Genomic DNA, 23,161 nt, shown 5'->3' with positions numbered 1-23,161 from the left:
AGCGCCTGCTGATAACCCCCTCGCCCGCCCCAGATTGAGCGGCACGACAGCTGTGCCTATGACTACCTGGAGGTGCGAGACGGACACAGCGAGAGCAGCCCCCTCATCGGGCGGTACTGCGGCTACGAGAAGCCCGACGACATCAAGAGCACATCCAGCCGCCTGTGGCTCAAGTTCGTCTCCGACGGGTCCATCAACAAAGCTGGCTTCGCCGTCAACTTTTTCAAAGGTGCCTCTCTCCCTCTGCTGCTCAGCCTGTCCCACTGACTCCCACTCCCTTCACTCTGGGAAGGGTGCAGACAGGACCGACACCGGGAGCCCTGCTCTGTGAGAGCTGATGGCCTCTTACCTGGGGAAGAAAGACCAACCCACCTGAAAAGGGCGAGCGACGCGGCCGCTATAAAAGGAGCTGGTGTGCAGTGTGCGCTGCAGTGTGCGCTCTGCAGTGAGTTCTGGGCCAGTTAGGAGTTGCCTGGAAGCCCCCAGAGTTTGTAGAAAAGGAACACCAACAAGGGGTGAGGCAGGGGGTGCTGTGGAAGCTCTAAGCTCTAGGAGAGAGGCAGCGGGGTCCCTCCATCACAGGTGTCAGGATCTAAACCAGTGGTTCTCAACCTTCCTAATGCCACGACCCTTAAATACAGTTCCTCATGTTGTGGTGACCCCCCAACCATAAAATGATTTTCATTGCTGCTCTATCACTGTCGTTTTGCTACTGTGATGAATCAGGCGACCCCTGTGAAAGGGTTGTTTGATTCCCAAAGAGGTCGAGACCCACAGGTTGAGAATCGCTGGTTTAAGTATCAATGAAGCGGTGTCCTGAACGCAGAGCATGGCCCCTGAGCGACTTCCATGAATAGTGATGGCTGTTAGAGAAGGGAGGCAGGCTCAGTGGGCTGTGTGTGTGTGTGTGGTGGGGAGGGGGGTTGTCCAGACCAACATCTCCCCACCTTGTCCTCTACTTCAGGTCACTACTGTCCTGTTGGGAGCCTCACAAGTAGAACACCCTCAGCACCCAAGTTGGGTTCTAAGCAGCCCTTGGCAGGCTGGGTGCAGCAGGTGGGGCAGGGGGATGCCCCTGGTCTCTCAGCTGAGTAGACAAGTGAGACAGCTGACTGTGTTCCGACCCCCCCCACCAACCCACACACACTAGAATGAGACTGGGGTGGCCACAAGAAGCCTGAGGGACTTGGCCCTGCAGCAGAGGGCAGGAAGACGGCCCTGGCCTAGAAGCCCCTGACCTCCGTTTCTTCGTGCCAGAGGTGGACGAGTGTTCTCGGCCCAACCGCGGGGGCTGTGAGCAGCGGTGCCTCAACACCCTGGGCAGCTACAAGTGCAGCTGTGACCCCGGCTACGAGCTGGCCCCCGACAAGCGCCGCTGTGAGGGTGAGTGCCCCCCCATGCCACCTCCGGGTTCTGCTCTCCCCGGGCCCGGGGTTTCTTCTTCCCTCGGACAGATGTCATCCTGGACTCCCTAACCCTCCTCCCTGACTGAACCCCAAAGATCCCCCAACTCTCTTCACAGCTCATGCTAAGAAATGCGTTTCCTATTGAAAACCTGTGCGAGGCGAGGCACTCTGGTAGTGGTTTGTGGTTTTTTGTTTTGTTTTGTTTCAAACTTACTGTTCTTATTTATTTTTCTTAATGCTGCCCTTGACCTGCTAATTGATTTCACCGCCCACCAGCCGCTCCATTTGAAACACTCTGTTCGAGGACGGCCTCTCTCTACGGAGGCTTCTAGAACGTGAAAACCTCTTCCTGCCTCGCCAGTCCCCCCCTCCCCTTGATGTGAGCACTCCATGCTACCCGACCATCTCCCGTCTGTCTAGTCCCTCCCTCCCGCCTCCTTCCACTCCTCCCTGTCCATTTGCCCACACCCTATGCCTTGAGCCCCTCACCCTACCGCCCCCCTTCTGGTTCCCTCTCTCTCTCTCTCTTTCTCTTTCTCTCTCTCTCAGAAAATAGAAATGGCCACACATTGAAGTCCTCACACTCCCACCTCCCGGCTGGCCCCTGAAGACTCTGCCCTCACACTGCCTCCTCCTCCCCGTCTGTCCCCCAGAGCAACCAGCTGCAGCCCTGGGACTGCTGGGAACCCTGAGTCCCCGTCTCCTCCGGGATGCAGCCCAGCTGTCCCGAGCCCTAGCAACACCCCTCCCCTAGAGCAGGAACCCTAACCCATGATGCCCCTCCCTTGTCCCCGCAGCGGCCTGTGGTGGATTCCTCACCAAGCTCAACGGCTCCATCACCAGCCCAGGCTGGCCCAAAGAATATCCCCCTAACAAAAACTGCATCTGGCAGTTGGTGGCCCCCACCCAGTACCGCATCTCCCTGCAGTTCGACTTCTTTGAGACAGAGGGTAACGATGTAAGTGCCCTCCCTGGGCTGAGGAGGGCAGGGCTGGCGAGGCAGAAGTCCACCAAGAATGCAGAGGGAGGCGGGGACTGTGCCCAACCGGGGCACACGGGCCAGCTCAGATGCAGGGCTCCCCTGGAAGGGGGCACCACTGGGAAAAGTGAGCATGTCATCCCAGGCTGCCGCAAACATCCGCGGACAGGGAGTTCGCCCCGGGTGGAGATGGCGGGGGGTCACCGGGAGTGGCTTCCTGGAGGAGGCAGCCTGGCCTGGGCCCCCCTGCAGGTGTGCAAGTACGACTTCGTGGAGGTGCGAAGCGGCCTCACCGCTGACTCCAGGCTGCACGGCAAGTTCTGCGGCTCCGAGAAGCCCGAGGTCGTGACCTCCCAGTACAACAACATGCGCGTGGAGTTCAAGTCCGACAACACCGTCTCCAAAAAGGGCTTCAAGGCCCGCTTCTTCTCAGGTAACCCAGGTCTCCCCTTCCCTGAGACCCGCCCTCTCCAGAGGGGGGCCACCCCTCCCTAGTGCTGGGGCCAGGGCACTTGTCCCTCTGTTTCCCCTCCCAGCAGCCCCCACCAGGCTGTCCTGAGCAGCTCCTCTGGCAGTTGGTGTTCTGTCCTCCCTGCGTCCCCCAGGGGTGGGGGAGTACAGGCGGTGGTTCTGGGGAAGGGAGGAGCAGATGCATGCAGAGAGGAATACAAGGAAAGGCCATTCCAGGTGTCAGGAGCCAAGCGGGCCAAGGCCCAGGAGAGGGCAGGTCCCGGGAACAGGAGTTCAGTTTGGTTGGGGAGGAGGAGGCTGTTTGGATTGGCCTGTATGGGGCCAATTCTCTGGCAGCCGCTAGCCCTCTAGTCAGACCCTGCACAAGTCAACCTGGTTCAGCCCTGGGCCTTCAGCAAGAGGAGAAGCCTCCCTTCCTCCCACAACAAAGTCCCCCGCTCCCCCTGCTGGGGGAACTGAGGTGCCATCAGTTTGTGGAGAGCCTGGACAGCGAGGGTATCCAGCCTTGGAGGGCCCCCCTCTTGGGGCGGTCACAAGAGTCATCAGCTGGTGGTCTAGGAAGACCCCTCTCCACTCCATGGATTCCTCAGCCCTTCAGTGGACTGTCTGGTTCCGTGGGGCTGAGCTAGAAGAAGCTGGTAGGCTTACTGGCAGTGAATACAGGAGCTTGGGGGTGGGGGCGGCTTCAGAGCATGGGAGGATGATTTTGTTGGAGAGTGGGCCAGAGAACTACATCCTGACATGCCTGGTGGGGCAGGCCTCCGGGCTGGGGGTGGGGTGGCTGGGACTGAGAGCCCCCTGCCCACGCCCGAGTTGGCGCTGCTTCCCTCCCCTGCCCTTCCCCCAGGCTGGCTCCTGCATTCTCAGCGCCCGGGTGGGCACCCTGCATCCCTGCCTGCCCCACTTGGATGCCATCCTTGTGCTCTGGATCCCTGCTTGGCACTGCCAGACGCACTGCTCTGCTTAAGTGCCCTGTTCTCCATCCATCCATCCCACCCCTCCACCCCCACCCCCACAGCTTGTTGGGACCCTTCCCCTGCTATGCAAATTCCTCTCTGCCCTGTGCCCACCTGAGACTCCTCCCAGGTGCCCACCAGAGGACTGAGGGGATGTTACCCCTTCTTAGGATGGGCTGTGTCCCAGGAGACCATTACCTGCTTACTCTCGTCTCTTTCTGCCTTTCTGTGACTCTAGTCTGTGGGGCGGGGTACCAATACTCATGTCTGTCAGGCCCAGAGCCCAGAGCACTCCACCCAAGGGACATTGCCCTGCGCTGGCATGACCACTGCAGCCACCCCACCCTCCGCCTGCACAGCGACGGGCATGCACACACACGTGCACACTCACACGCATACATGCACACTGCCCCGTGGCACCAGCAATCTGCAGAGGAGCCTCACCGGTGGGCATCAAGGTGCACCCTCAGGGCGTGGGGCATCTGACTTTGGGGCCACCCATCGAGGAGACCCCAAGCCACGAAGGAGAAGCAAGAGCCTGGAAGACCTTCACTCTGACCCCTGCCAGCTTCCAGGGCATTGGGGCACTGTAGGGTGAGTGCCATCTCCCTGCCCGGGCCCATGCCCATCTCCCCCTGCTCCTGCCACTCTCGCAATCTGTTCCCCTGGCTCAGAGGTGAGGAGGCCCACCCACCCCCTCTCCACCGGCGCCAGAGCCCCAGCCCCGGATGCTGAAGCAGGCCTTCCCTCAGGACTGCCTCTTCTCTCACTTAGCCCTTCAGTTCTCTTACCCTTCGCTCATGCGTTCAGCAAGCACTGCTGCTACCCCTGCTGTGTACCCACACTAGGTATTTGGAATACAGCTACGAGCAAGGCACTCAGTCCCTGAGCTACATGTTCAGCCTCCGTGGGCACCCTGAAACAGAGCCCAGCTGTGAGTCCCCCAGGGCCTCCTCACTATGAGTCCTAGGCTGGCCCCTCAGCCCCACGCTTCTAGCAGGGCCTGTGCCCAGGCCCCCTTTGACACTCTGAGTCGAGTCCTTAGGAAGGGACTTGGGGGCTTGTAGCTCTGGTTTCTGTGCACCCTGAGGGGTCTGCACTTAAGAGAAGCAGAACCTTCTGGATCCAGCACGTCAGCCTTCAGGCACTTCCTCCGACCAAAAGCAGAGGCAGGGCCCTCGCCACAGACCCTGCCTGGTCATTGGAACACCAGAGGCATCTGTTCTGTTTCATGGGTGGCCTCTGGAATTCTGGGTGTCCGTGTGGAGCTCCGAACTTTCCCTGACTGCCTGCTTCCATCCCAAGCATACCGTCCCCCAATGACCACCCACCCGAGCGCTGCGGGTGTGGCAGACACAAGCTGTGGCCAGGTGTAGCTGGGTGTCCGTCCACGTGTGTGTGTGAGAGTAAGAAGTGTGAATGCGGCTGGCTCCAGAGATGCTCGTCCCAGCATCTCTGCGTCCCGGTGCGGTGGTAGATGTCTCTGAATGTACATATGGGTATCTGTCCTCTGTGTGTGTGTGTGAGCCTGTGCTCTATATCTGGAACATCCATGAATGCGGCAGTGTGTCTCACATGCTCGAAGGATGCAGCCAGCGGACAGAGCAAGAGCAGGGTTCTCAGCACAGCCACCCTCCTGCCTCTGACTTGGGGTGCCTGTCCCTGCAGGGCCTTCCCCCATCACAGGCTCACCTTGTCCTGTTGCTGTGCCTCCTCTTACCGCTGCCCCTCCCCTCATGGCCTGGCTGCACGGGACATGCCGCCTGCATGCGTCTTCCAGCTGCCCCTGCCCACCCGCCTGCCCGTGGATTCCACGGCTGCTGGAGGAGCCCGTCTAGATTTTCACTGCTCTCCCTCCCTGGCTCCCGCCCTCCACCCCCACCCTTGGTCCCCTTTCTCCTCCTCTCTCTCTCGTTTCAGAAAAGAGGCCGGCTCTGCAGCCCCCTCGGGGACGCCCCCATCAGCTCAAATTCCGAGTGCAGAAAAGAAACCGGACCCCCCAATGAGGCCTGCCAGGCCTCCTGGACCCTTTGTTACTCAGGAACCTCACCTCGGATGGAATGGGACGGGGGCGGGGAGTGGGGGGCTTCGATGCCCACCCCCACCTCTGCTCTGCCCTTCCGGCCTGCTCCTCCTGGCCGGATAGAACTGGTGCTTTCCTTTGCTGCCCTGTCCCCTGGTGTGGACAGGGGACTTTTCAGCCCCCCTCCCCCATTTTGATGGTGTCTGTGACATTTCCTGTTGTCGAGTAAAGAGGGACCCCTGCGTCCTGCTCCTTTCTCTTGCAGTCTGCTTGTCCGTGTGTCTGTTTTTCCACTTGTCCGTCTGTCCAGTAAGCAGGTAATGGTAGAGGGAACCCACACTGGGTGGCTCCAGACCCCCAGCCTTTTCCCCCTACTACTCTTTCTCCCCACAGTGGGGACTCAGGAACCTACAGCCAGCCCCCATCCCCAGCCCCCCTCCAGCTGATTTCGCTTGACAGCACGGCCAGAGACGCCCCCCGACCCCCGGCCTTCCACTGCCCACGGGCCAGGGGCTGTTGCTCTCGCCCGTGGGGAGGAAGGCCAGCCAAGCCACTCCTTCCCCCCCCCACCCCCGCCGAGGTCTTCCAGACCCTGGCCTGCACAGACGCGGGGTCTGCCCTTGCTTGCCCCCCACCCCGCAGACAAGGATGAGTGTTCCAAGGATAACGGCGGCTGCCAGCAGGAGTGCCTCAACACATTGGGCAGCTACGAGTGCCAGTGTCGAAGTGGCTTTGTTCTCCATGGCAACAAGCACGACTGCAAGGAAGGTGAGGGCTGGCTGCACGGGGGAGGGGGGGAGGGAGGGAGGGAGGAACCAGGTAGGGCTGAGGTCAGAGCAGAAGCTGGGCAAAGGGGAGAGCCCTGCAGCCCATGTCCCAGAGCCTCAGTGTAGACTGGCAGGGCTGCATGCGCTCCGAGATCACCTGGTGCACCAGGCGCACCGATGCCCCCACTGGCCCCTTCCAGCAACATCTCAGCCATGTGTCTTTGCAGTCTCTTTGAATGCGTTCAGGGCTACTACTGCAGTCAGTTCCAGTTTTAGGGTCCTTGGGGTACGCAGGTAGTTCTTAAAAAGCACATCCGAATGTTTCTCTCTCTAACTTTGCATTGTGAATTTGGTGCAAGTTGACAGAGCAAATCAACTGTCCCTTTAGCTAGTCAGGCCACACTTTGTTTCGCGCCACCGACTGCGATGTCTACAATGTACCCTCGCTTTTCCTGCTTCCTCCTCGAGTGTCCTGTTGGCCTCCTCCTTCTTTCCTAGCCTTCCTTTCCTACCTCCTGAACTTCGCTCTCTGGGGGAAGGCTGCCCTTTGATTCCAAGCGGTTAAACGTTCTAAGGAGTGTGTATTTCCCAAGGGTTACGTTCGTCTTATAGACCTGTCTGTTGGTTGGCTGAAAATCGAGCCACAGAGGTGTGCTGAGTCTCAGACCCCTAGGGTGATCCACGGCCGTAATCTCAGGGGTCCTACAGGCCTCTCTCTGATCAATCAGTCTGGTCTTTCTTGTATGATTTTTAAAAAAATTTTTTTTTCTTGTATGATTTTAAGTTTCACATTTTGCTCTCATTCTATCCAGGGCCCTCTGTTGTGGTCCTTTTGGGAGCAGTTGGTAATGGCAGCGGGGCACCATCTAGTTCTTCAGGTCTCAGCGTTGAGGAGGCTGAAATTCATGCGGCCCATTAGTCTGTTGGACTAGTTGTTTCCATAGGTCTTCAATATTCTTCCCTCATTCTTGCTCCAGATTAGGAGAGACCAATAGTTGCACCTTTGATAGCCGCTCCTGAGTTTTACAGACCCCATTTACCCTTCACTAAAGTAGGGTGTAAAACATTGTCTTTATGGATTATATTAATGCAGTCGACCTTAGTGTCCCCAGGCCTAGTGTCTCATTCTCTCAAGGTATTTGGTTATTACTAAGAAGTTTTCATTTCATTTTATTTTTTTAGAGGTTTTCCTTTTCATAACGCTGTCCCCTGCATGTTCTGCTCTACTCTGTTCATGTATGTGTTTGCAGGATAGAAAGATATGTATGTAGAACTACCCTGTGTCAGGCCTGTATATGTCCGGCTCTCCTTCCCACTCATGTTCAGCATTCAAGGCTACCTAGCCATTCGTTAGATTGTTGTCACTGCAGGGCTGAGTACAGAATAGTGTTTGCTTCTGCACCTTGAACCCGTGTGCCCCCTTCCAGGGTCTTCCTTCCTTCCATCACTTTTTGCTGGCCTGGCTCTTAGGGTATGTTGCCTTCCCCTTTACCCAAATTATTATGTGTCTACCTTTTAGTCAGTGAAAACTTTTCTCTCTGTACTATCTTCCCACCAGCAGTGCGGCAAGCTAGGGTAATGACGAACAGCATAGTCTTCCTGACCCGAGTCTGTCACTGAGCTAGCTAGCTAGGTAGCTGTGTGCCCGTGAGTAACTAACTGACTTCCCTGCTCTGGGTCTTGCCTCCTGCGTCACGGGGTTGATGGGGCACTGTAGTGATTGGCAAGTGCAGTAATGTATGAATGCTAATTGTTGCCATTCTTGGCAATATGTCTGCCCCCTTGAACCAGGCCACTGCCTTGCTGACATGGAAGCCCCTGCAGATATTTGGAAACTGTTCTTAAGTCATCATCCGTCCCATCTGGCATTTCTGTGGACGTGGTACAACACAGGCCTGTGCCAAGTCACTAGCTCCAACGTGGCCCCTGCCAGCTGGGGATGTACATGCACAGGCCTGGGCTCTTGCCCCTGCTTCTTAATGCCTGTGTGACTTTGGGCAAGCCACTCAGCCTCTCTTGAGTTCCGAAGGTTACAGATGGTACCTGTTTTGCGGGGTGCTGAGCTTTACAGGTATTGCTCTAAACACTTAGCACAGTACCCGGCAAGTGACTCTTCTCCCCATTATAAGATGGGCAGTCAAGGTACAAGCAAACTGCTGCCCACAGGCCTGATGCACTCAACAGAGACACTGGACAGAGAAAGGCTTCCAAGCCCATTCATTCAGGCTTCCTGACGCCCCAGCTTTTTTAGCTGGAGAGGGGATCTTATTCTGATGTGTATGACTGAACTGCACTCCACCTCTGTAAACACACACACGCTATATATAATTATATTTACATTTAATATATTATATATCATAATATTTATATTTGTTATCTATATTGTATAGAGTATGTAGAATGCTATTTAGACTATATATATGTGTACATATACATATATGTATGTATATACATATAAAGAAAGTGTTGGTATGAATAACACCTTCAACAAGATAGCCAGGAGAGGGGTTAAGTTTTGGGGAAGATGACCTGTCCATCACTCTGATGCACTTTACAAGCATTCAGCCCACCCACTGGTATTTCCTGAAGCCCTCCTGAGGGGTCAGGGCTGTCCAGAGTTCTGCAGGGGATTCAAGAAAGGGGTCCCTGTTCTCAACGAGAGCTCTGCCTCACTGTGGGGAGAAGTGAATGCGCAGGTGATGAGGAGAGGGTATGGTGGACCAGTGTGAAGTGGACACAGGCAGGTGTGGAGATGTGGCTAATGGAAATCACTCACAGCCCACCCGTGAGGAGAACAGAGCTTGACCGGCCTCCCCAGGATCCTACTGGGTGGCCTTAGTCAGGGCCCCTCTCTGGACCAACCCTGGTGGGTGAGCCTCTCACTGTAGGCATCTGTGTACACCGGCACACTCCATGCATCCCTTTCTCCTGCCTGGGCCCGACAGTACACTGGCTGCCCACTGCCCACCTTAACTCAGAGGGCTCGGTCAGATTGATTGATAACAAGTAATGAGCACCAGCTTTTAGAATGTGAGTTTGTGAGGCCAGGCTTTTCAGAGGCGGAAACCAGATTATTGTAGGCTGGGGAGCCATGGGTATCGGTAATATGGTAATAACAAGTTCTCTTCGGGTTTAGCTGAGAAGGAAAGGGGAGAGAAGAGGTGGTCCCTAGAAGGAAATTTGAACCATGGGAGAACTGCTCTAGATGAGCTGACAGAGCCGGCCACGAGAGTGAAGGTGTGGAGGGTGTTGATTTGGGTACGAAGGCCCTCAAATTACAGCAGCAAAGGACTCCAGCCCCATGGGAGAAAGTCATCCCTGCCAGCCAGGAGGAGCACCCTCTCCCTGAAGCCGAAGGAAGGCGAGAAGGTGGAGGCACATCCCGAGATGTGTCTGCAGGTAGAGGATGGGAAGTGCCTGATGACCCTGGTTTTCCCAGAGAAGTGCTGTCTGAATTGCACCGAGGTGAGGTGGCCCGCTGGGAGGGACAAGTTGGGACCCGAGACAGTGACTTGAGGTACATGCTGGAGATTTGCAGCCGTCCCTGAGGCGATGGCTGGCTAAGGGAACATTTAAAGGGCATCAGGCGGTTTGGGGACCCAGCTGGTACCCTAGAAAGATAGAGGTGCAGGATCATGGAGGATGTTGATGAAGAAGGCCATTTAGCCTCACTGGATAGGATGTATGGTGAGCCAACGGAGGAGGCTCTCTTGGGAGACCGTGGAAGGACCAAGACCATGGCGCTTTCTCTGAAGTTGAGTAGCTCTTGTAGGACAAGTGAGGACCCGCACCCACTAGAAGAAGAGGAGGTGGCCACCGAGGGAGCGAAGCCTAAGTACCATCAAGAAGTCATACAGGCTGATGGCAAGACCTCGCCTCAGCCCATACACATGAGTGTTTCAAGAGGAAGATAAGGGTTGAAAATACTGAGGTCAAAGAGCAGGAGACCGGTGTGTTGGAAGGACCATCACATGTTTGTTGAGATCACCCAGGACGATGGCCAAGGGAGCAGTGGAGAGAACTGAGTCAGGTGTCAAAGTCTCCCACGCACAGGAAACATGGCGGAGATCAGTACATGGAGCACCAAGGGAGGGGCCGAGGCGGGCTGACTGAGAACATGAGCCTCAAAGATCGGGAGGAGGGAAAGGGAGGCAGAGCTGCGCCGGAGGGTCTGTGGCGACAGCTCCTGGTGCTGCTGCACAGTGGGACTCGCTCCGGCTTCTTGTGAGAGCAGCCATTTTCCAGTCAGAACCAATTCCATGGCTGTGAGTTTGGTTTCCTCTGGAGGCCTCCCCAAGGCACGGGGAACTGAAGGGGCCGCCTTATGAACCGTCAGCCCAGGCTTCCAGTGGGGGATGAGAGAAAGCAGGAAGGGGAGGGCAAGAAGAAAGGGCCTTTCTTCTGGGTGGGGGGGGGCACATAGAGCCTGAGGTCCCTGCTGATCCTCTCACTTACTCCCCGCAGCCGGCTGTGACCACAAAGTCACCTCTACCACCGGTACCATCACCAGCCCCAACTGGCCTGACAAATATCCCAGCAAGAGGGACTGTACCTGGGCCATCTCTAGCACCCCTGGGCACCGGGTCAAGCTGGTAAGGCGCTCACTCCCAGCCTCCACGGGCACAGCGGACCATACAGTCTGGCCACCACCGGGTCTCCTCTCTGAAGTGCTGACGCACTCAGAGACCCTGCTCAGAGCAAGGCAGGCTGGAGCCCAGACGGTACGGCTGAGCACATGGGACTGCCATCCCCGGGAGAACCCCTAAATCCGACCTTTCCTGAGGCCCCCATTTCCGGCACACATGGCAGCGTCCTCCCTCACTGTCAATCACCCACAGTGGCCACTCCCCTGAGGCCTCAGTGAGCTAGGGTCAGGAGTCGACTGTCTGGAACCCCTTGCTCCCTCCACAAGGTCGGCAGTTTAAACCCACCAGGCACTCCTTGGGAGAAAGTGTGCTGCTCCCATGAAGACTGACAGCCTTTACTGACAGAGTCACTATGAGCCAGCACCGACTTGATGGCAGTGGGTGCGGAGTGGACGCACCCTTCACCCCAGCCAGGCCCTCGGCCACATCCCTGACCCGCTCCCCGCCTCACCCCCTCCAGACCTTCATGGAGATGGACATTGAGTCCCAGCCCGAGTGTGCGTACGACCACCTGGAGGTGTATGATGGGCGCGACGCCAAAGCTCCGGTTCTGGGCCGCTTCTGTGGCAGCAAGAAGCCCGAGCCCGTGCTGGCCACCGGCAACCGCATGTTCCTGAGGTTCTTCTCGGACAACTCGGTCCAGAGGAAAGGCTTCCAGGCCTCCCACTCCACAGGTGAGGGTGCTGGGTAGCTGGACCCTTAGGTCACATATTGTGGAGGTGTCTGCTGATCCTTGACTAAAAGCCAAGGCCTGGGCTAGAAGTGAGGGCTTACAAGAAGCCTGTGGAAGGCAGAGACAGGCTGTGCCAGCAGCCTGGGTGGAGAGACGGCTTGTAGGAGATAGGGTGATGGGTGAGGAACAAGATGGTGTGTTTTGTGGGCCCGGCCCCGAGAGCAGAGAGTAAGTCCTTGAGGTTGGAAAACAGGGTTATGATGACATGGGGTAGGGAACCAAGGACAAGGGGGATACAACTTATTGGTCCTGGTTCCTTTCTTTCAGGAACCTTCCAAAGTCTCCAAGGGTAGAAAAAAACACAGGAACCCACCCACATGTCAACCCCAAGGATGAATGCCTAAGACCGGGGTTCTCTACCCTCCTAACGCCGCGACCCTTTCGTAGTTCCTCATGTGGTGGTGACCCCCAACCATCAAATGATTTTCGTTGCTACTCCATCACTGCCATTTTGCTACTGTGATGAATCGGGCGACCCCTGGGAAAGGGTCATTTGACCCCAAAAGGGGTCGCGACCCACAGGTTGAGAACCACTGGTCTAAGCGCTAAGAGGCAGCGGTTCCACATGCGGGTCAGAAGCAGGAACGTGGCTAGTGAAGATCCTCGCACTTGCGGCTTGCATTCTATTCCTGTGTTCATTGGCTCAACATTTGCGGAGTGCCCACTCTGCAAGAAAGAAATCCTCCAGGGGACAGGGCCACCAAACAGCCTCCCACCCTTGTTCTCTCCGGAGATGAGACATCCACAGATCACCCCAGCAGGAGACAGAACAGGTTAAGGGCAACCTGCATCCAGAGTCACCAGCTCAGGTGTGAGCTGGCAGGGCCATTCCAGGCAGGGCCAGGGGAAAATTCAGGCCAAGCTATAGCCAGAGGCCAGCTCAGGGTAGAAGTGAGAGCAAGTCATGGATTCCATTAGCCCAGAGGGTTGGGCCTGTGCAGAGCCCTGGTGGTGTAATGCTAAGCACTGGGCTGCAGACCAAAAGGTTGGGAGTTCAAACCCACAAGACGGCTCCTCCTTCTACTTCCATGAAGACGGCCAGGAAAACTCTTTGGGGGCAGTTTTACTGTCACAGAGGGTCACTGTGCATCAGGACCTGTGCGATGGCACCCAATAGCCAGGGCATTGAGTGTATGGAACAGTCCTGCGTTGACCGTCCACACCGGGACTCGGCGTAAACCTTCACGGGCCCAGAGCCACCTATTGGAGAGTTCCCAGAACTGATGAACCCACGACCTGCCCTTCCTCCCTTTTGGGTTCTGTCCCTGACCTTGGCCCCACCCAGGCATCTCCTCACCTCCTCGAGGGAGCCACGGAGGCCAGGTGCAGGGAGGGCGGCAGGGCTGAGGGCGTTGGGAGGAGGTGACCGCTGACCGTCCTGGCCCACACACTCTTCTTTGCCTTTCCCAGAACCGGGATCACTCCATCTGGGGGCCCCAGCACTCCCTCTGGCCCCTCAGACCTGCTATGTTTGGCCTGCAATGTGTTTGTTGTTGGTTTTTGTTTTGTTTTGTTTTTATGGCTATAAATTGGAGCCAGCATTTTAAAAACCAGGAGTTTCTACATCAATTCCAGATGTAGGGCTTCCCCTTTAAAATGCGAAGTCCTGGCAAGGCTGGACCCCCGTTCTTCCATGGCAGCTACCAGCTGCAGCAAATTAGTGACTGGCCTCTTCGACCACAGAGTACACACGCGCGCGCACACACACACACATGCACATACGCACTGCCCTACCCCACCACCACCTTCTACTCACCCCATTCATCCCCTGGCCTCAGTAGGCATGGATCCCAGATGTAGGACAGCCAGCCAAGCAGTTCAGGTTACCCACCCACCCCTAGCTGAGGGGGCCTCCCCCTGAGGCTTCAGTGTCTCTCTGCACCATGAGGGCACAGGGCCTGGCCCCTGGGCAGGACTCAGGAAGCCCACCCACCTTGTCCTCTCCTCCTGCAGAGTGCGGGGGCCAGGTGCGGGCCGAGGTGAAGACCAAGGACCTGTACTCCCACGCCCAGTTTGGAGACAACAACTACCCCGGGGGCGTGGACTGCGAGTGGGTGGTCGTGGCCGAGGAGGGCTACGGCGTGGAGCTGGTGTTCCAGACCTTCGAGGTGGAGGAGGAGACCGACTGCGGCTACGACTACTTGGAGCTCTTCGACGGCTACGACAGCACAGCCCCGAGGCTGGGGCGCTACTGCGGCTCTGGGGTGAGGCCCGCCCTGCACCCCTTACCCCAGTTCTCAGGGCCGGCAGTGCTTGGCAGCATGGGGAGCTGGGGTGAGTGGTAGGAGGCAGGAGATCCAACTTCGTGGGGGCTGCTCAGAGACTCCCACCTGGCCTTAGGCCATTCTCCCACTCAAAAGGCCCGGGAGACAAGAATCCTTCCGAAGTTCCCGAGGGCTCCTGGTTGGGCCCTGCCCTGCCTCAAGCCTGCTTCAGAACCAGTTGGGTTGGGCTGCGGGCAGCAATTGAGGGCCTGAAGCCAAGGCCCGAGGCTGGGGCCAGGCCAGGGCGCCTGCTCTCACTGATCTGCCTGTCTGATCCATGAAAGCATCTCGTGCCTCCTGCTGCCAGCTTGTGGCAAAGACATTGCTGCCTTCCAAGCAGACCCCAGCGGGCAGTGATGACTGCTCACGAGGTCCCTGTCACACCACACATTCAGAGACAGCGAGCAAAGCATTGTCTGATGGGATTTGAACCAAGGGCACGGGCTATCCACAGAAGTGGGTTTCTTTTTCCTCCCCAATAGGACCTTGTCTTAGGGCTCCCCGCCCTCTTTCTCATCTTTCCCTTTTGTCTCATCGAATCCCCTTCTCCTTCCAGGACTGCTGTCTCCCCTCCCATACTCCACACTCTCAGACACACAGACCCTCCCATCACTCCCCAGCCTGCCAGGGAGCCTCGGGAAGAGCTAAAGAGACCCAGCCTTGGCTGACTCTTCTCTGAGGAGCAGAGCTCCAGCCTTTGTGTTAATGGTAGAAGCCAGGCAGGGCCAGAGGGTGGGTGGAGAGGTGGCCCCAGTGACTAGTTTGCACAGCTCCCCTGGCTTCCTGCTGAGCTAATCTGCTCCCCACTTGGCCCCTCATAGCTCCTTCCAGAGACCCCCCACCAGGCTGGAGCAGGGAGGGGACCCAGAAAAGGCATCCAGGCAGGGCTTCCAGGAAATGTCCCCAAGGCTCTCAGAGCATGTCTTTCCTGATGCTTTCCTGTGGGGGACCACCCGGAGCACTGGCCCACAAGAGATGAGGAGGCCGCTGCCCTCGCCAAAAGCAGACCACGGCCAGAATGGGCAGCCAGACGGGACAGAGTCCAGGTCTGGGGGGACTGTGCCTCTTTGTGCCAGATTCCCCCACAGACCTGCAGAGAGAGGCTCTGTCCAGTCTTCTCCAAGAGACTGACGGGGCAAAGAAGGCATTCTCCCCTTGAGAATCCGCTCTACATCTGTCATCTCATTCATTCCCCCCTTCTACCCCCCGCCCCAGGATCCCTTTGAGAGGAGCCCCAGTGGTGTAGTGGTTACACACTGGGCTGTGATCCACAGGGTCAGCAGTTTGAAACCATCAGCAGCTCTACCACTGGAGAAAGATGGGGCTTTCTACTCCCATAAAGTGTTACAGTCTCGGAAACTCAGAGGCTGTTCTAGCCTGCCCTCTAGGGTCCCTCTGAGTCGGCATCCACCCGATGGCAGTGAGTTTTCCCTTTGAGACTTGGACGGCAGGAAGCACCTCCTCCACTTTGGGGAAGATGAGGCCCAGAGAGGCCCTAGCTCTTAGCAGCTGAGCCAGCTTTTGTCTGGAAGCCTACTCTGGGCTTAAGGCAAACGGCTCCACCCCATGCTGTCGCCTCCCCACCCAGGGTGTGCCTTTCAACTCCTGGCTGGAGTCTGCTTACAAGGGGCCGGAGGGATGTGGGAAATGCCACGCGCCTCCTGCCTCCGTCTCTAGGTGGGAGGACTCTACCGGCCCCTCTTCCTCAACTCTTCACCCACCTGTTTTCTCTCTCAGCCTCCTGAAGAGGTGTACTCGGCGGGTGACTCGGTCCTGGTGAAATTCCACTCAGATGACACCATCAACAAAAAAGGCTTTCACCTGCGGTACACCAGCACCAAGTTTCAGGACACACTCCACAGCCGGAAGTGACCACTACCCTCCCCCCGGGGGCGGGGCCGGGGCCAGCAGGTGATGGCCGCACCATTCCTCACCCCCTGGGCACCAGCACCGCAGGACCAATGGCTCCCATTGAGGCTGCCGGCTGCGGCAGGGGGATTGGACTCCGTCAGAAACCACTTCCCCGTGAGCCCCTCTTCCCTTGCCCAGAGCCGAGTGAGGGGCGAGGACCAGGAGGTCATGCTTTCCCAGAGACACTTGAAGTGACTGTTCTTCTGTGGGAGCCCTGCCCCCGTGGGGAGCAGCCATCAGCAGGGCCTTCCCACCTCCCCCTGGGCCTCTGCACACTGTCCGATGGAGATCCAGCGGGCGGCATAACCTTCATTGTCATGTCATGTCCTCGTCCCTCCCCCTGGATGTTTGTTGTAAACTTCCATGTGCCCCCATTCCCTGGGGGCGGGGGCCGAGCATCCGTACATGTCCCACGGGGGTCACAGTGGGGAAATGAAGGGGCGGGGTGGGCATACACGACAGGGCTTCTCTCAGGCCTAGTGGCTGGTTAGCCAAGCCAGGGCACCCTCGCCAATAAACCGAAAGTGTTACAGCCAACACTGTGCCAGATGCTGTCTGGGACACTGGGGGAGGGGAGGCGGCGCGTCTCACTCCAGATGTGCAGATTTTCTAGGGTCGGCCAGGAGCCAGGACGCTTGCCTGCCTTCTCTGGCTGCTCTTTCTCTCCTCCATTCCAAGCCCCCTGGGGGTGTTATTTCACACTCAGACGCACTCAAACACAGACCCATCGCACACTTCCCCTGGCAGGCTCACACACACATACGCACGGCCCCTAGCCCTCCCACACCTGGACACTGTCGTGCGGTGGCGGGTGGGAGGTGCTGCTTTATGCAAACAGGCTTTGTGTCTCTGGTCTGTGGGAGAGGGAGTGGGTTGCTAGAGTCCATAAAGGGGCCTCTTGCCCAAGGAGGGGAGCCCAGTCTAGGGACAGGTCCCCTAGCTACCCTGGCCTCCCAGCTGCCTTGCTCCCTGGTGCCTGGTCCCAGCCGGTCCTCCGCTTCATGTGGGAGAAGAGAGGCAGAGGCCCAGCAAGCGCCAGGCAAACATTCCAGCTCTTGCCCCCTCATCCAAAGGCTGTGTCATGTCTGGCCTCCGCTGTCCTCCCTCCCCAGCAAGCTGCTCTCAGTGGTTCCCGCCTGGCACAGGGGGTGAGACACAGACTTCGGCCTCCCAGAAGCCAGGAGATGAGAAATCACATCCGTGGACCTTCCTTCAGAGAAGTCACTGCCTGCACTGCCTTTATGGCTTCCACCGGGCCAGACAGCTCAGAACACCCCTGGTCCTAGGCCTGGGGGGGGATCCCTTTCCCTCGTTCCAGAGGGGCAGGCAGCGTGCTGTGAGCTCTTGTGCTCTGGGAGCCATCGGTGAGATGATTCAGGTCTTTCGCTGATCCCAGACTCATCCCTATTGAGGGGAAGATGCTGCGATGCACACTGGAAAGTGGTGGGGTGGTGACCCCAGGGAGCAGTATGACACGGTGGGTCATATGGTGTTTCTCTAGCAGAAAGCAGCAGTGGAAACCAGACACACTCCCTACTGCCTGGTGTGTGCATCATTTGGTTCCACAGACCCCTCTTCTTCCAGGAAGCCTGCCTGATCTGCAACTCTCTCTTCCAGCCCCTGCTGCAAGTGTGGCTCTGGAAACCTGGAGGGGTTGCTTCAGAGGAGTCACATGGCTGTGACACCACAGCCATCCTCCTTGCCTAACTAGTGCTTGGCAAGGGTCGCCGTGGAGCAGCCTGGAGGGCACACGCAGAATCGAGAGGCAGCTCACCCAGGCCATTTGCCAACCCACTTGGCATCAGTTTCTCCATGGCAGAATTTGTAGTCAGTAGCTGCCACTCTCCTCTCTGGTCCCCTAGTTTCTCTGGAGCTCAAAGGACCACAAGCCCAGTTGGCAAGCACAAGCCAGAAAGGAGCCAGCGACCCACACCATGTACCTAGTCCTCCACACTGAACAGGGGTCTGTGAACAGAAGCCCCACAGCAAGGGACAGGCTCTGGATCAACCCGTGCAGGCACCCCAGGCACATGACTCAAAGTACAGTCTGTCACCAACATAGACTCCTCCAATGTCCCAGGGATACAGGCTGGCAAAAGTATCCAGTCTTCCACCTGGGCCCATCTTAAGAGGCAGGTCATCACCATAGCACATCAGGTAAAAGAGAGACCCAGCAGGGAAAGTTTGGTACCAATGATAAAAGGCACGGAATGCCTTGAAGATCCATGTCCAAGCCGAATCAGTGCCAACGCTATAGTGACAGTATACAGCATCTACACTACCCAGTGAAGTTGAGACAAACCTTGGAGCCCACCAAGCAACTCAAGAAGTAGGGGTGCAGGCCTGTCTAGATGTCAGGTGCTTGCAGTTCAGCAGGCCGCCCAAAGCATGGATGGTGAGCAGTTTCTGACAACAGGAACAGGAAGAAGAAATCCTGCAAGGACGGGGCAAAGAGAGCCAGAGGAAGAAAAGATTGTGGCAGAGGTGCATGTGGAGGTGGTATCTGTCTTCTCTGGGGGCTGGAAGCCGTTCAGGAGCTGGTGATGGGCTACTGACACATATTTTAAAATTGAGTACGTTATATGTTCTCAAAGAGTTGAAAATTGACTTGATGGCACACAGCATGTTTTCTGGGTCCAACCCACCCTCACCATCTGACTGTCCAGGTTCTAGATAGATTAATTCCAGTACAAACTTCCCACCAGTTCAAATGACCTCAGAAGAAGAGGCAGCTGCTTACCAGTCTAGTCTGAGTGCATTGCTAGCTATGGGAAAGGGTGCTGGAGCTGCCCTCGCCTCTGCTCCTAACCTCAGTAATCGAACCAAGATCGCTACATGCCCTGGAACCGCAGACTTCTTTCTTTAGGAGCACTCTAGAAGAGATGGCACTCACTGTACTGTCGTCTTGGAAACCCTGGCAAGATGAGCCCCCTTCCTGGGCCTGGGCTCCCTCTCTTATGCAATGGGTGACTGGACCTCTGGTCCCAAACATATCGTCGTCCCCTGCCAACATTTCCTGCTATGACCAGAAGTAGACAAGAACAGTGACAGATGGAACAACAAGTGAAGGTTGGGGCAAGGCAAATCCCTGAGGGGAATTAGAATGAAAGGGAACACCATAGATTGAATTCATTCCCCTCCCCACCCCCTCACTGCACCCCCCAAGTCATGCACCAACTTGACTGGACCAGGATTTGGTGGTTGGGCAGTTACAGCATGATGTAATCATCCTTGACATTGTGATCTGATGTGATCAGTGGATTGGTTGTAAGGAAATTAGGGTAGGATGCAACCCCCTCACTCAAGTCATAGCCCTGACCTGATACGGGGTGGGGGTGGGTGACCTGCATTTCCTTTTTATCTTAAAAGATTTCAAAGGAGAGTGTGGTAAGCAGAGAGAGAAAAGGCAGGAGGGAAGCATGTCTTTGGAATCCAGATCTCTGCACTGAGAACCTCACAAACTCAGGGAAGACAGATACCAAGATACATGGAAACTATGCAGAGAATGCTAGGCTCACAGCTATTGAAAGGAGATAAGGACCTTCTCCCAGAGCTGACAGAGAAAGAAGGCCTTCCCCCAGAATTGCTGCCCTGAATTTGGACATCTAGCCTCCTCAACTGTGAGAAAATGAAAGTCTGTTTGTTAAAGCCATTCACTTGTGGTATTTCTGTTATAACAGTACAAAATAATGAAAACAGAATCTGGGGCCAGGAGTGGGGTGATGCTCTCACAGATACCCAATTTGTGGGTGCAGCTTTTGGACTTGGGTAATGGGTAGATGCTGGAAAAATTTGAAGGTACCTAATAGTAAAAACTTAGATTGTCTTGAAGAGATTGTTGGTAAGTTTATGAATATCAAAGGCAATTCTGGCGAGGGTTCAGAAGGAAGTGAGGTGAGCTATAATACCAGAGACTGTGCAGGCACAGAGAAACAGCTCTGAAGAAGGGGAAGCAATAGAAGCAGGAAACTGGTAACACAAGAGCCAGCCCACAAATAGAGAGCTGAGTTCCTTTAGGTAAGAGGCTCCCTAGGAGAATGAAGTGCCTCCAGGTACTTATCAATGGAGCGAGGTTTGCCAACCATGGAGCAGGAGAGTTGAGCACCTTCAGGCTGAGACTTAACTGATAGAGGACGATGCCTCTGGGTGCTTATCAGTAGAACCCAAAAGTTCTGTAACACTTGCCCATGCAGTACAAAGACCAGACTGGTCAAAGAGGCCCAAGGAGTGGAAAAGTCAAGGAACTAGGAAGCAGAAGCTAAAGAGTCAAGGAATATGGGAAGCAGAGCTATCTTAGTCTCAAAGGGTAAGGCCATGACCTCTGGTTCTCCAAGGATGAGACCAAGTTCTTTGGAGAGTCAAAGAGGGGGTGGGGCACAGCCTCCTAGGTTTCAAAGTGTCAGGTCTTCACTAAGTTGGTCCCAGAATGTAGGCTGCCACTCATGAGTGCCGGGGGCATGGGGCCAGATCTGATGCCAAAAGCTGAATGGGCAGGGCTGTCATGCCCTAGGGGCAGAAGAATGGGGACAAGGAGGTAGGGACACCACTCAGTTGGATTGGGAGAACAGGCCTGCCCAAAGCCTAGGGAACAGAGTTGCCCTCCAAATGGGTCTTCCACCATGGCCAAATACTCAGAATCTGGAAGGCAGGGTCATTGTGTAGAATAATCTCAGAGAAGATAGAAGTATTTTCAAAGCTTAAGAACCAAAGTAAATTGTTCTGCTGGTTTCTTTACGCGCTTGCTGCCCAAGATCCCTTCGTTCCCTCCAATTTCTCCCATTTGTAATGGACACATATGTCTACCTTGTGCCTGTTCTGTCATTGTATGCTAGAAGTAAGTGACTTGTATTGGAGGTTCACAAATGAAGTGGAATTTTACCCTAAGATGGAGTGTGGACTTGGAGTTGACTTAAGGCTTTTGGTAGGGTGTAGTATTTGACATGTGGTAAGGACATGTTTTGGGGGTGGGGGGAGAAGGCAGTGAAGTGTGGTCAAAGGGTGGAATCTCATGGGTTAAAATGTGTCCACTGGGCTGGGCCATGATTCTTAGTGGTTTGGCAGTAGTCCAAGGATATCAATTTTATATTATATGTGTTATATAAGGATGTAATTATTTCTCAAAATAGAAGATATGATCAGCCAGTCCGTTGTAAGGGCATTAGGGACCCTTACTTAGGTCACAGCTCTGAGCTGATGTAAGGGGAGTATCCCTGGGGTGTGGCCTGCATCCCTTTTTATCTAGCAAGAGCATCATTGAGAAGGACCTACTACCACCAAGAAAGATGAGCCAGGAGCAGAGTGCCTCCTTTGAACCCAGGATCCCTGCACTGAGAACAATCTAGACGCAGGGACAGATTAGTGCCAAGACACACCGAGCTCTTCAAGAAATACCAGGTTCATAGATGTTGAAAGGAAACGAGGACCTTCCCCAAAAACTGACAGGGAAAGACGGCTTTGCTCTAGAACTGGTGGCCTGGATTTTCACTTCTAGCCTCCTAAACGGTGAGAGAACAAAATACCGTGTGTGAAAGCCTTCCCCTTGTGGTCTTTCTGTTATAACAGCACTAGCTAACTCAAACAGAACGTTCTGGGCAGTGTGAAATTGCAAGCTAGCTGAGGGGTGACGGAGTTCTAAAACGGGGAGCAGCAGTCCCTGGAAGAGTTGAGTCTGTTGGGGACAGGACAAGGGCCCCTCCCAAGGGAGTCTTCTCCTCCACAAATGGAAGCCACTGTGTTCAGTTCCCCACCACCTCATCATGCACCAGGATTAGAAGTTCAAGTTCAGAGGACAGCTTCAGTGAGAAACTCTGCCCATGGCCAGTAGGCCTGGGAAGAGGATGTCTGAGGGCTGGGATATAAGGTATCTGCCTGCAGACTTCTCTGGTGGGTGGGGTGGAGTGGGGGGTAATTTTCCAGTCTCCAGAGCAACCAGAGTGAAGGGGACAGGCTCCTTAAGTAACTGGGACCCTCAGCAGAGGTGCTGAGGCTACTCGGGGCAATTGTCAGTCGTGAAAGTGAAGGTGGGCCCTACACTTCTTCCTCACTCTTCCCGCTCCCTCTCCTCCCACTCCTCCTAATCTGCATAGTAAAAAGGGGCAAAGCTGCATCTGAATATTCACCACCCCCCAAGCATAAGGCACATTTAACCTCTACGAGCCTCAGTTTCTTCGCCTATACACGTAGCATGATCATGACACATTCCGCCGTTTCATTGAGGAAGCAATGAGACCACCCCCAAGAGAACCTGTCACCGAGCCTGGCAGACGGGAGATTCTCGATAAATATGGCCTCCTTTCCCTTACTAGACAATTCACTGCTTCCAGCACGACTCTTCCTTCTGGCCACACTAGCTCGCTGTTAGGAGCTCAGTGCAGAACTACTCCTGCCAGACGAGGGCAATGCTTCACCCACAGCAAGGGGCCCTGGGGGACTTGTTTCTGGCTAACTGGTAGTCTTTCTGGACATGCCCCAACCCTGTACTTGACGGGCCCTACACTCAAGGCTGATTCTAGAATCTGTGAAGGAAAAAAAAAAAAGATTTGCTGCTCCAGTTTGCAAAAATAGTAGTGCCTGATTTGGGGAGCTGGGAAGAGAGCAGCCAGGGGTTTTCCCCCAGAGAACCATGAGGCCCCCAACCCAGCCTCCTGCTAGTCAGAGCTGTTGTTCTCCTGCTGCAGCCCCCTCCTCTCCGAGGCCCTCCCCTCCCCCACTAGAGAGCATCTGGTTCCAATCTCCTCCAGATGCTGTGGCCAAGCTGTTTTATGGCCAATCACCTCCGTTCAGCTTCCTGAAGGCCTCCCTCCATTGCAGGCATTGCAGGGAATGGCCCCTGGTCCCTTTCCTTGGGGCCTCAGTCACCCGCCTTGTCTCGGAGAGGTGACACATACTGAAGCATGCTGAAGAAGCCGGGTGACCGCGTGAGGCTCTGCAGAGCTGGCACCTTCCCTCGCTCCAGCTGGGGGTGGGGGGGCCCTCAAGTTCTCCCAGGATAAAAAGGAAAGAGAC

At 55.9% G+C, this 23,161-nt stretch overlaps 1 protein-coding gene across 2 annotated transcripts in view; it reads left to right on the top strand.

Annotated features, from left to right (window-relative positions):
- The window catches only part of BMP1 (bone morphogenetic protein 1), a 44,400-nt gene extending 27,707 nt beyond the window's left edge, over positions 1-16,693 (top strand). Inside the window, exons 12-20 of one of the 2 annotated variants that reach the window (XM_075556548.1) lie at positions 34-229; positions 1,258-1,383; positions 2,204-2,364; positions 2,638-2,818; positions 6,478-6,603; positions 11,067-11,194; positions 11,709-11,922; positions 13,935-14,185; positions 15,983-16,693. In XM_075556548.1, coding sequence (XP_075412663.1) covers positions 34-229; positions 1,258-1,383; positions 2,204-2,364; positions 2,638-2,818; positions 6,478-6,603; positions 11,067-11,194; positions 11,709-11,922; positions 13,935-14,185; positions 15,983-16,117 — 1,518 coding nt within the window. In that variant the 3' untranslated portion in view covers positions 16,118-16,693. Of the gene's footprint in view, positions 1-33; positions 230-1,257; positions 1,384-2,203; positions 2,365-2,637; positions 2,819-5,732; positions 6,100-6,477; positions 6,604-11,066; positions 11,195-11,708; positions 11,923-13,934; positions 14,186-15,982 lie in introns of those variants that run through there. The other variant, XM_075556549.1, reaches the window with a different exon arrangement.
- The last annotated feature ends 6,468 nt before the right edge of the window (positions 16,694-23,161 follow it).

This window comes from Tenrec ecaudatus, chromosome 8, assembly GCF_050624435.1.
Source record: "Tenrec ecaudatus isolate mTenEca1 chromosome 8, mTenEca1.hap1, whole genome shotgun sequence".
Taxonomy (NCBI): domain Eukaryota; kingdom Metazoa; phylum Chordata; class Mammalia; order Afrosoricida; family Tenrecidae; genus Tenrec; species Tenrec ecaudatus.
This window is presented reverse-complemented; position numbering and strand designations above follow the sequence as displayed.